The 13220-nt window shown below is 43.7% G+C and overlaps 1 protein-coding gene across 1 annotated transcript in view; it reads right to left on the minus strand.

Moving 5' to 3' along the window:
• Positions 1-372: 372 nt before the first annotated feature.
• DHX15 (DEAH-box helicase 15) overlaps positions 373-13220 on the minus strand; it is a 58171-nt gene continuing 45323 nt past the window's right edge. The window contains exons 12-14 of the mRNA XM_015416762.1: positions 6972-7162; positions 3277-3446; positions 373-963 (exon numbers count right to left, since the gene is read on the minus strand). Of these exons, the coding sequence (XP_015272248.1) occupies positions 846-963; positions 3277-3446; positions 6972-7162 (479 nt within the window). The 3' untranslated portion in view covers positions 373-845. The remainder of the gene's footprint in view (positions 964-3276; positions 3447-6971; positions 7163-13220) is intronic.

The raw sequence follows: 13220 nt of genomic DNA on the forward strand, positions 1-13220 counted from the left end.
GCCCTAACAAAGCTAACAGAGGGAGAAAATCCAAAGAAATGCACAGGTCGATTTGCTTCACCAGAGCAGACTTCAGATGCCATACCCCTGGAACCTTCCCCACCTAGCACTGAGTCCTTGATCAGAGCTTGAGGCTGTCTTGGTTCTTTTTCTGGGGTGGTTTAAAAGATTTAAGCATGGGATATAGCACCGCACACGTAACAATCATATGTATTTACTAAATCAGCAATTTTCCTAGTTCCCTTCGTTAATTATCTGAACGAGTTGAACATAATAATCTGAAACAGACCACACCACTGATTTCAGGCAAAAAGAGAATTCTCTTCGTTTCTTGACCAAACAAACAGAAATACTAATTTAATATCCCACAAATTAGTATAAATAGACTTTATTGAAGTCAGTACCGTAGCACTGAAGCTGAAGATTGTGTCTACATAAGCACGAGTTGTAACATTTCACAACTTCTAAAAGGAATGTCAACAATTACAACGATCATGCATACCATGGTCGATAATCACATTTTAGAAGCATTTTCAACCATTTCTAAAGAAATGCTTGCAACATTGTTATTATATATATATAGAACTACTTTCAATAAACTGCAAAACATTGATCAGCTTTTCCAGTATGAGCTACAGTGTGAACACAAAAAGGGAGGCATAAATGTTTAATTTATGAAATCAGAATGGAATATTTACTGTAAAGGAAAAATAAAATAAAATAAAAAAGCTTCCAAATAAAGGCCATTATTGAACCAAAGCAAAGAGCACAACTTGGAACTTAAAAAGAGTTCAATTTCATTGTTTAAAGCTGTTCTCTGAGCAACTTCAGTTGAAATAATAAATTCAGTACTGTGTGTATTCCTTGGACTGAAGTTTGGCAATGATGCGGTCCAACTGTCTCTTTGCTTCACACTGTGGGAAATTGCTCATGTCATAATATTGAGGGGCAATTTTCACCAACCTGCCAAAGAAAGAAAGGTTTTGTCACTTAGGCACAGATCTCAACATCACGCGGGCGATAGCACTGGCCCAATTAGTAGCTACTTAGGATAATTAGATGATCAATCTATTTAATAATGCCTCGAAATATGGAAATCTACCTTGTGTATAAAAAGAAAGCCACTGAAAATACACTGGATGTCTTCAAAATAAGAGGCACCTCCAAGTTTAGAAGTTTCTATTCTGAAAGTTACAAAGCTACAAAATAACGGCTTTCTCAAAGGATCAAAGGAGCTGCGGTGGCTCAATTGGTTAAGACACTGAACTGCAGGCTGTGGAAGGTCAGTAGTTCAGCAGTTCGAGACCCGGGTGCCGCATGATGGAGTGAGCTCCCATTTCTCTTTCCAGCTCCTGCCAACCTAGCAGTTCGAAAGCAAGAAATTGCAAGTAGATAAATAGGTACCACTTCGGTGGGAAGGTCACAGCGTTCCGTGCGCCTTGGTGTTTAGTCATTCCGGCCACATGACCACAGAAACGTCTTCACACAGCGCTGGCTCTTCGGCTTTGAAATGGAGATGAGCACCGCAACCCTAGAGTCGGACTCGACTGGCTTTCGAGCAAGGGAACCTTTACCTTTACCTTTACAAAGGATCAAAGCAGAACTCCTATAACAATTGCCAATGGTTGTTAAGAGGGACTTTTGAATCCTGTGAACATGCAAAGTTGGGAGGGGGGGGAATACTCTTTGACTCCTACAAATACCCTGCTGGTGATTCTGGGAGCTGCATGCGCATTTGTGGGATAAGTACCACAGGAAGGACATCGACTGAGTGAATGAGTTGGTTGGATCCAACCCTCAGAAAGGACAGGCCTTGCAGCGGGGATGGCACATCTGCCACTTTCCCAAGTTTATTTGCTTTTTTCCAAAAAAAATTGGCCCTAACGCTTCCAGAAAACACTTGCAAAAGCAGGTGTGAATATGTATTTTTAAGTCATATTAGTCAAGGCATAGATCAAGGTGTGTTTGTCTTGTTTGTAGCAGTAGAAAAGAGCAAGAGTCCAGTAGCTCCTTAAAGGCTAACCGAATTTTTGGCAGGGTATCTGAAGAAGTGAGCAGTGACTCACAAAAGCTCATACTCTGCCAAAGTTTTTGTTAGTCTTTAAGGTGCCACTGGACTCTTGCTCTTTTCTAGTCAAGGCATGTTGGCTCGGATTATATCTAGGATTATTGTAGCAGGAGCTCATATTAGCAGAGAGGTGAAATTTATGGAAATTTGGAAGCCATGGGGGAGAAACGTTTTTCCCCAGGGCTTGTTCGCTTCCGGAAATAACAGAAATTTTGAGGAAAATCAATATATGTGCTGTATTTACTTCTATCGTACCTAAGCTTATTTTACCAGTGTAACAACATAAAACGCATCAGTTATAATTCTGGATATAAAATTGTGCTATCTGGCATATTGATGACATTTTAAAGTATTAATACCTTAGTTTTCTATAAGAAAAAAAATGCAAATATACCCAGTACCCAGAGCTTCAATCTGCTGCACTCTATGCTACCTTAGCACATATATCTTAGTTCTGTGCCATCAGAAAAAGTAAAAATAGAAGACTGAAAATAAATTCTGTAGTAAACACAGAAATGGTATTATTTAGACAGAAGCACTCTCAAACAATCTGAATCACGAAGTATACCAGAACTTCCAGCACATTTGTATACCAAGCTATGTATTGCAGTGAAAACACTGAATTTTAATAATGTATTATCAGTAAATATATTATACTATATTGTTACCTGAATTATTCAAACAATGAACACATTACTGAAAATGCGCTGTATTTATCTACAGAATGCCGTAGTTTATGTTTTATAAAGAATTTTCTATCATGCCTTTTGAATAAAAACTTATCATAAACATTTCACTCATTTCAAAAGGAGAAAAATAGATTTTTAGGGCTCCCCAAAATTTCTGATTTCCACTGGAAAAATTGAAAAAGTACTCAGACATTTTCATACTGTGCCAAGTAAGAATAACCTTGTCTTAAGCAGCATTACCCTCATTTCAAAATATAAAATAGTTCACATGCTCCCCCCTACTGCTCCCCAAACTCCAATCCTCGGCGGGGGAGGGGGGAACTCCCCTCCAATTTTGCAGGAATTCTCTCTATATAAGTGAACTCCTGAGGCCAATGGACACCCCCCTCCCCCGAAACAACATGGAGGCACGAATAACTAGTGAAAACTAGATAGGAGAAGTAGTAAAAAGCAGAAAATACGGTTAGGATTCATTGCACTGTAAATACAAGTTTCAACAACAACAACAACAAAGCTTACCATTCTGGTTTGATGTCTGTACAAGTGCGTATGTAGTTCTTTGTGGTAAGAACGAATTCATTGTAAAGCACCCATTCAGGTTTGTGATCGAGAACTGTGGAAGGATGCAACTGCACAACCTGGTTGTCTTTCACTGTTAGATAGTGTCCTGTCCGTTCCAAATGTGCCACCTAGAGTAAAAGACATTAGAAACAATACCTTAAAATAATCTTAAAGGAATTTAAGTACACTGTCATTTATTTTTCTAATAAGCAATAACACTCACCCACCCCAAGATTTCATAATAAAGGGCCCCATTAAGTGGGGGAAATGAAACTGAGGGAAAGGGTAAATCCCCAAAAGAGAAGCAATATTTTATGCATCAGCTAAAAGGGCTAGTACCCCTTCCCAAAGCCAGGACTCTCTCTTGCACAGGCTTTGCCCCTCCTTTCATAGGAGGAAGCAGATGCATGCACATGAAATTGGGAGGGACATGAACCTAAAAAAGATGATATGGTTTGTTTTGGGGTTCAACACGGCCTCCAAACCAAACCCCAAGCCAAGCCAAATGACTCCAGGAAGTCTGGTTCCCCGTTTCTCTGGGCAGCAGCTAGCCGTGCCTGGGAGAAAGGAGGTGGGGAGTCACCCTGAAAGGGATTCCCTTCCATTTTACTCCCAGCTGAGGCTTGCCCTGGCCAAGAGAAGGGGGGGGGGTAGGATCACCTGGGAAGATGCTTCCCATCTCCCTCTCTCCTTGCTGCGCAGCCAGGGAAATGGGATCGCATGGAAAAGGCGCTTCCCATCTCTCTCTCTCCTGGTTGCACAGGTCTCCCCACCAGCTCAGCAGACTTAGGCACCCTCCTGCAGCCCTTTTAAATCAGGCTGCATGAGGGAGCCCGCAGCTGAGATGGCACGGAGAGGTGCGTAGCAAGGAGAGTTCTCCCTGCCTCTCAGCCATTGCTTTAAGTGGCTCTGAGCCATTTAAACTGAACAGCTGAGTGGCGGGGAGCTCCCTCAGCTGTTTCTTGTGAAGAGCAGAATGCAAGACTAGCATTCTGTTCTTCATGAAGGGTCCGAACCACCGCGAACTCCCCACCCCCACTTCAGAGACGTTTGTGGTGGTTCATCAGTTCACAAACCTCAGTTCGCAAACTCCGACCTGACCCAAACTTTGGTTCGTCAGCCGGTGTGTGCCCATCCTGTCATGAAACAATGTATACATGGTTCTGCTTTCTTTACTGAAGTGATTGAGAGGGAACTCCTGCTCCTTGTAGATAGAAAACCTCTGAATCTCGGACAATTTCAAGTCTCAGCCAGCACCAGTATCAGAAACAAGTGATCCTGGAGACAGAGGGCCACAAAAGCACCTCGAGAGCCTCTAGCCTCAAAGAAAGCCAGCTGTTTGGTGACTTTTCTTTTTCACAGTGAATGTTTTATAAAATGGGAGTTAAATTTCCAATTATTATAACACCATACAGGTTTTATGCCTGATCCCACCTGCTGCACAATTATAGAAACAGAGAGAGAGAAAAACAGGAAAGAGTCACTTAAGGGTAAAAGCCTCAAGAGATTCACATGCCCTAAGATACAAAGAAGTCTAACTCAAGAGGAGTGTGAAAAGGTCTGAAGTTCATTTGTTTAATTTTTAAAAGTGTTCTAAACTGGAACAGGACACTTTCTATATTTTTCCCTGAAAAATACTGACCTCAAAAGTTGTGATACAATCTCAGTGGTAAGAGTGCTAACACTGAAGACGAGGTCTAGGCTGTGAGTCAAAGGACAGCAGGCTCTGGAGTGCGCCAAAAACCCGCTCCTTAAGACCGGGGCACCCTCTAGAAGGGCATTCCCTGCAGTCCTTGAAGAACATCAGTCAATACTCCACATGCACAGTGAAGCATCGTAAGGACACGCAACAAGCTCTTGTGATCCCAGGTGGGAGAATAAAAGCAATTTACAAAGTATAGGGGAGGAAGGCTATACCACGGCTAGAGAGGGAGAACCCAGCTGAAGTGCTTGTCCACTATTCCCTGTACAGCCCTGGTCATGGTATTCAAGGCCAGTTTCTCAGAGCACTGGTTGAGAACTGCATAAGCACCATGCAGCATTCGACTGTGCCCCCCCTCCCCCCAAAACGATTGTGGCTGGAGCACAGGAGCACCTCCAATTTTCCAAATCTTTTCCCTCTAAGGGGAAAGAGGAGAATTGTAGGAATCATGTATAAATCCACTTAAATGCACACAAGTATATAAAGAAAGAGTTTTCAGCCAGTGTTTGTCAGAATCAGCCATCAGTCTCTCCCTCACTGCTCCTTGGAGTTGTACCTTTTTACGATGACAGGCCACCTCCTAACTTTGCTGTACCGTGGCCTTTAACAAATATACTCCATTCACTTTGGTCAATTTGTTAATACAACAAAGGCCCAACTGCTAAAGAATATATCTACCTTGTGGATTTCAACTCATAAAGGAAGAATTAAAGCAAATATGTCCAGATTTAATATACATTCACTATCATACATACTACCGTGTCTCCAAAATGATTTTATTTCTACCAGATTAATAATTGTTTCCAAAATCTTCTTTCCCCAACTCAGGAAACCATTTATCAACCCCTACCCCCTTCATACAGACTACTCAAGGGGACAACTACCAGTACACAAAAGCATTCTGTGTCACTTAAACAAAGTCTGATTATTATGGTCTCCATTAACATGCAAAGTACTTCAGAACAACAACAAAAAGGACGAGGGTCTCTGCAATCTAAACTGTAGAGGGAAGGCTCTGAAAAAAACATGTGGTTTTAAGATGCCTGATCGGGGGTGGCCAAACTGCAGCTCGGGAGCCACATGCAGCTCTCACAAATATTGTGCGGCTCCTGGCAGGGCAGCTGGGGAAGCGAAGGGGAGGCGTGCTTTTTCTCCCTCCCGTCTATTTGCTTTCTTTGTTTCTCTCTCTCTCTCCACCGTTCATTCTTTCTTTCCAACCTCTCTCTTTTTCTCGCTCTCTTAGACAAATAAACATCATTATCAATATCTGTTTTTACCCCTTTTGTTTTTGTTTTTGGCAGACTCATTTAATGTTAATAAAAAAAAGCAAATTTTCATATTTTTAAATAAAAATGTGTGTATAACATTCATTCATGTGTTGCAGCTCTCGGACATCTGACATCTATTCTATGTGGCTCTTACACTGAGCAAGTTTGGCCACCCCTGTTCTAGATCAAGATGGGTAGCCGTGTTAGTCTGTCTGTAGCAGCAGAGAAGAAGAAGAGAATGCTCCAAGTCTTCGCAGTCTTGTGAGCAAAAACTCTACTTTCTGAGCTACTGGCATTAAAGTTGTGAGCAACTGATTTGGCTGCTGCATAAACTAGTTTGTTCTAGAGCCATCCTTCCTGAGCTAAGATAAACAATGTGTGAGCAGGAGGCTAAAAAACTGTGAGCTAGCTCACACTAACTCGGCTTAGAGGAAACACTGGCAGTGACTTACAAAAGTGACTTACAAAAGATCCTCTCCTGCTGCAAATTTTATTAGTCTTTAAGGTGCTATTGGACTCCTGCTCTTTTCTAATGCTGCAATGTCTCTGGTTGTTTACCAATTTGTCGGAGCTGTCCAATGATTAGCCTACATAAAATCACGGCCAAGCGATACACAGCTTCTTTTGATACTGTCGAAGCGTACAGAACTGGAGACTCCCCTGCATTTTATGTGCACGCGTACCTGCATAAAGTAACCAGTAACCAATGCTTTCCTTATATTGATGTAATAGTCTCTGCTTGTGACGTCTGTGCTTCGACGTGGCAAATTAAATCTGTCCATGATTCGTGACAGCTGCTGGCGTATGTTGTCTGCAGACATCAGGGACTGGTAGTTAATGAAGTTGTCATAACACCACTGAACCGATTCATGATCTGCAATGTTAAAAAAAAAAGTCATGAATCATCTAAAAATGAGCATTTTGCCAAATGAAAAACCAATACACAAAAAGACACCAGTGGAATGGTCAGTCCAGTGAACCGATTAAACCACCTAATTGCATTTTTTTAATTTAAACTGTAACTCCTCACACCTTTCTGTTACTCTCCTATTAGGTTAATTTGCTTATGCAGTCTTCAGATCAGGCTATGTGGATGACAGCAGGCAGGAAACCCAACAGTTTGCATCTGCAGCAATAAATGCCAAGGGATTAAGCTCTAATTGTTCAGATTTTTATTTATTTTTTTTAAAAAAATAACGATTAAAGGAAGCCGGGACACTAAGAAAGGTCATGGGAGAAGACATCAACCATCATAAAGGAATTACCCACAATGCTACTCAATGCCTAACCATGGGGAGCTATCCTAAGCAGGTCTTCTTGAAAGTAAGTCTTAAGGTTATTCACTAGAGCTTACTCCCAGTTAAGTGAACTTAGGAATGTAGCCATAATGCTTGGGCGAACAAAACTACAGAAGAAATTCCTTCCTTAGCTCCTTGGAAGAATGGCAGAATAAAAATACTTGAAAGAAAGAATGGATCTGATCAAAAATATTTATTATTATTTATTAGATTTCTGAATTGCCCATCCCTGCTACCGCAGGGCTCTGGGCAATGTACAACAATGAATAAAAACATCACCATAAAGACAAAATACATTAATAGTAAAGGTAAAGGTTTCCCTTGCTCGAAAGCCAGTCGAGTCCGACTCTACGGTTGCGGTGCTCATCTCTGTTTCACAGCCGAAGAGCCAGCGCTGTCCGAAGACGTTTCCGTGGTCATGGGGCTGGCATGACTAAACACCAAGGCGCACGGAACGCTGTTACCTTCCCACCGAAGGGGTACCTATTTATCTACTTGCAATTTCTTGCTTTCGAACTGCTAGGTTGGCAGGAGCTGGAACTAGAGACGGGAGCTCACTCTGTCATGCGGCAACTCGGGTCTCGAACTGCTGAACTACTGACCTTCCACAGCCTGCAGTTCAGCATCTTAACCACTTGAGCCACCACAGCTCCTTAAATACCAGTAAAAACCCCAAGTTGCTGCACTACCCCCCCCCCCCCATTACAGACTACCCAGCCAACTCGTAGGCAGGGAAGAAGGGGGGACAAAATTATCTGGAGAGGGTGCCAGCTACAGGGGAAACCGCTGCTGTCCTCAACCGAAAGCTTGACGGAACATCTCCGCCTTACAGGCCCTGCGGCACAGCATAAGGGCCCTGGTGGTGTTTGGCAGAGAACTCCACCGGGTCGGGGGCAGGACTAAGAAAGCCCTGGCCCTGGTCGAGGACAGCCAGATGTCTTTCGGGCCAGGGACCACCAGTCAATTGCTCTGCAGAGAGCATAACGCTCTCCCCGGGACATACCAGAGGAGACGGTCTCGCAGATATACTGGTATCCTGACCACTTAAGGCCTTAAAGGTCAATCCCAAAACCTTGAACTTGACTCTGAGTTCTACTGGAAGTCAGTGCAGCTGGCGCCGCACAAGGCTGTGTGACTGTTATGCGATTACTGTGGCTAGGTCAGGGTGCAACAAGAAAAGGGACCAGTTGCCGAGCCTGGGAGAGATTAAAAAACGCCAGCATGGCAACATGTGTCACTTGGGCCTCCATAGCCAGGGAGGCATCCCAAACACTTTTTCTTCTCTTCTCTTTTTTTCCTCTTGTCCCCCCAGCATGAACCAGCAACCGCCACAGGGACTGCGCTGGGATGAATAGGGAGAGTTGCTCTGCCCCTGCCAGATTTCAGAGGGACACCACTGCAAAGGTGCCTCTTTGCCCAGTTAGCAGGGGAGCACGGCCAAACTCTTGACAGTCTGTGCTAGTGTCAACGGTGCCCTGTCAAGAGCCACAGAACCTCCATCTTAGGAAGATTCAGTCTCAGTCTGCACTTTTTTAACCACCCCACCATGGCCCCCAGACCAGCGGCAAGATTTTGTGGGGCGGCATCTAGGTGGCCATCCAAGAACAGATACGGCTGGCTGTCATCAACATATTGATGACACCCAAGCTCGAAAATTCATGCCAGCTGGGCAAGGGGATGCATACAGAAGTTAAAAAACATCAGGGAGAGAAGTGTCCCCTGGGGAATCCCACATATTAAGGGATGCCTAGAGGACACAGGAGCTGCGGTGGCTCAAGTGGTTAAGACGCTGAACTGCAGGCTGTGGAAGGTCGGTAGTTCAGCAGTTCAAGACCCGGGTGCCGCATGATGGAGTGAGCTCCCATCTCTAGTTCCAGCTCCTGCCAACCTAGCAGTTCGAAAGCAAGAAATTGCAAGTAGATAAATAGGGACCACTTAGGTGGGAAGGTAACAGCGTTCCGTGTGCCTTGGTGTTTAGTCATGCCGGCCACATGACCACGGAGACGTCTTTGGACAGCGCTGGCTCTTCGGCTTGGAAACGGAGATGAGCACCGCAACCCTAGAGTCGGATTCGACTGGCTTTCAAGCAAGGGAACCTTTACCTTTACTTACATGCAACCTTGGCTGTTAGACTGTGCTGGGGAACTGCGTCTGCAAATATGTACACGGAACCTGGCTTATATGCATAAAGACGTATTACATCACGTTCCAAGGACTACGGGCAGCCAGTCACAGGGAATTCTCCAATCCTGACTCCATTCAAATAAATAACGAGTGCTGTCAAGTCGTGACCAACCTATGGTGCCCCCCGCCATGCAGTTTCCAAGGCAAGATGAGCAGATGGGGTTTTGCCACTGCACCTTCTACACAGCAACCCTGGTCTTCCTTGGGGGTCTCCCATCCCAGGACTGACCAGAGCCGGCCCCTGCTTCGCTTCCAAACTGTGATGAGCTTGGGCTAGTCTGGGCTGTTCAGGCTGCTCCAATGCGCATAAAAGGATTGCATAAATTGCTGATACAAGGTTGAAATGTTTGACTTTTATCAAATGCAACAGACCATCACAATTGAAGAGAAGACCTGAAGGTCATCTGTGAATCCTTCAGCAAGTGCCCAGGGATGTCCCCAACCAACAGATAATACCACCTACAGCAGTAACGATAATAGGGAGCCCAAAAGATATATTTCTCATTCTACGGGAGAAGGAGTACTGTAAAAGCCAACGAGAGCGTGCTGCTTTGTTTTCAGACAACCAGCTTAATTTGAGAAGCCCTCCACTTCTGCCTATATGAGCAATTTACGGAAGAAGTGAACCTATTTCAAGTCATTTCCATGAAACACTCGCAGCCAAGCCCTTGTTTCCAAATTGATACTTTATAAATTATGCAAGCGCAGACTCTATGCAAGGGCAAACGCCAGGTAAATTTTCATGAAAGCCAAGCAATCCTGCTGTTTCGCAGAGATAGATATCAGTTTTGACACAAGAGCCATCGATGGAAAATAAAAACTGAGACCTAGGGTATCATTTACAGTAATTCTTCAGAAGACAGAAACTACTTTATCTTTGCCTCTTGTCATTTTTGAGCTCGCTAACTCCTCAAGCAGACTTGACTGAAGAGTAATGTTATTGGCAGATTGAATGCATACAACACTCATGACCAAACAGTACCTCTCCGACAATGTTATCACAATAATTCACTGTGCTCTGAATCACACTGGGCCCCCTATTACTCCATCTCCTTCAGAATAACTCTCACACTGTAAATCCTGAGCAACTTTATCTAGCTGCCATATTGAAATGTGACAACCAATCAAGAGGCATCAAGCAAAGGAGAGGGAGAGGAGGGGGAGGCTGGTGTGACACCAAATTTCTCCTGTGCCCAGGATCTACCCATTTCCAGCTTCATCTGCATAGGGTGAAGGGGATAATATATAATATCAGTTATTCAAAAAACATCAAAACATCTTGGATTCAAAGATGGGATGCCCCAAGCAAAAAACATTTAGCACCAAATCGTCCATTATCTCCTCACTTGTAATAAAAAAATGTTAATAGTCAGAACCCTATTGACAGAAGGCTTCAAGTTCAGTTCATTAATGGACACACAGATTTAACAAATTCTCTTTTAGACAACTATCTGTCATTAACACTTTAGCAATTCTCTCCTCTCAGGCATGGAGGGCACTTAACACAACATCCCCTTCCAAAAATGCTGTTATGTCAGCAGACGTCCTGATATCCCTTGCATACATTCAGTAAAGAATTACTGCATTGATTAAAGTACGGGAACACTTAAAGAAGGGGAAAACTTCAACCTTCCAGGACATTCGATGGGTGACCTCAAAAGAGCTGTTTTATTGCAAAGGAACTTCAGAAACAGAATGGAAAGTGAAATTGCTGAATTACAAGTTATTACAACACTTGGAACAAAAACTTCCCCAGGACTCAACAGGGATATTGGGTTTTTTTTATCTCATTACATATGCTAACTCATTTAGGCCTCACATATGTATTCTCAACAAGAAGGACTTGTGTATGTATTCTCAACAAGAATACATATGTATTCTCAACAAGAGTCCTCTGTATTTTACTGTATTTTAGTGTCATTCTTTACTGAATGTAATGTGAGTGATCTCAGGATGTCTGCTGACATGACACAACATCCCCCTCAAAAAATGCTGCTAAGTGCCCTCCATGCCTGAGAGGAGAGAATGAAGATTCCCAGACACTTCCCACAATTAGAAAAGACACCTTTAGATATTTATCTGCTAGTTTGACATATTTATTGCTTTACAACTGTTGACCTTATAACCTTGTTAGTGTCAGCTTTGGGTACCTTGATCATCATCATGTTGCATGTTAATTTGTTGTTCGTTCTCTGGCTATACGTTTGAACCTTGCCTGCAAGCTCATACCTTGAATAAACCTTTGCTGGTCTTAAAGGAGCCATTGGACGCTAAATTTGTTCTACTGCTTCAGACCAACACGGCTGACCACCTGGATTTATCTGTCTTTAAGTCACTCGAACCACACTGGATGAGAACCGCACATGCTAAGCATCTTTTGAGCTTTGTACTTCCAGGGACAAGTTCCCATGCCTCCTCAAGGTTAGAATCTTTCAGAGAAGCATCCCATGGAGATACAATGGCAGCCATCGGAAAGAAATCTGAGGAGGGGCCGTGGCTCAGTAGCAGAGCATCTGCTTGGCACGCAGAAGGTCCCAGGTTCAATCCCTGGCATCTCCAGGTAAAAGAACCAGACAGTAGGGGATGTAAAAGACCTCTGCCTGAGACCCAGGAAAGCAGCTGCCAGTCTGAATAGACAATACTGACTGTGATGGACCGAGGGTCTGGTTCAGTATACGGCGGCTTCAAATGTTCCAATGCTCCAATATCCCCCCCCCCCAAACCCAGGTGAATGCAGAGATGCGCTTTCCACTCATGCATGGCGACGGTAGCCCTCATACACATTATTCACAGCTGGCACTACAGGTGGCATCAACTAGTCAGGAGCCGCCCACCACTACCACCAACTATTATTGTTAGTTGGTTGGCCCATATGGAGATCGAGCCACAGTAACGTACAAGACAGATACGACTGAATTGGGACTTGTGTCCATCTACAGGATGCCATCTTCAATGTGATTGGAAGATCATTTCTGTGTTGAGCAGATAAATAAATAAATAAATGTACGCCGCCCTGAGCCCGTTCGCGGGGAGGGCGGGATAGAAACACAATATATAAATAAATAAAATCAAAATAGCTGCTTTTTATACAAAATAGTTAAGAATCCTTAAAATCAACAAAGTACCTATATATCACCATGCCGTCATCATCCTGGTAATGTAAACGGCAGTGGGGGGTGGGCAGGGGAGGATGAGGACAAAAGTGGCTGGCCTCGGCCTACCTAGCAAATTCATAGCAGAAATGGGATTTAAAACTGGGGACCTCCTGATTTGTAATGATGGCCCTTTTCTGCACTCTCCTTTTAATCCACGCTCACCGCGGTGTCCTCCAAGCAATTCTGCACTAAAATCTAATTCAACCTTCTTTTTATTCCGGGGTTCCCCCCCCCCCCCCTTCTGCATTATGTTACCTCCCTTCGGTGGTCAGCCCAGTTTCAGCCTGCTGTTGCC

Source organism: Gekko japonicus, unplaced genomic scaffold (assembly GCF_001447785.1).
Source record: "Gekko japonicus isolate JY-2015 unplaced genomic scaffold, Gekko_japonicus_V1.1 scaffold56, whole genome shotgun sequence".
Classification (NCBI taxonomy): Eukaryota; Metazoa; Chordata; class Lepidosauria; order Squamata; family Gekkonidae; genus Gekko; species Gekko japonicus.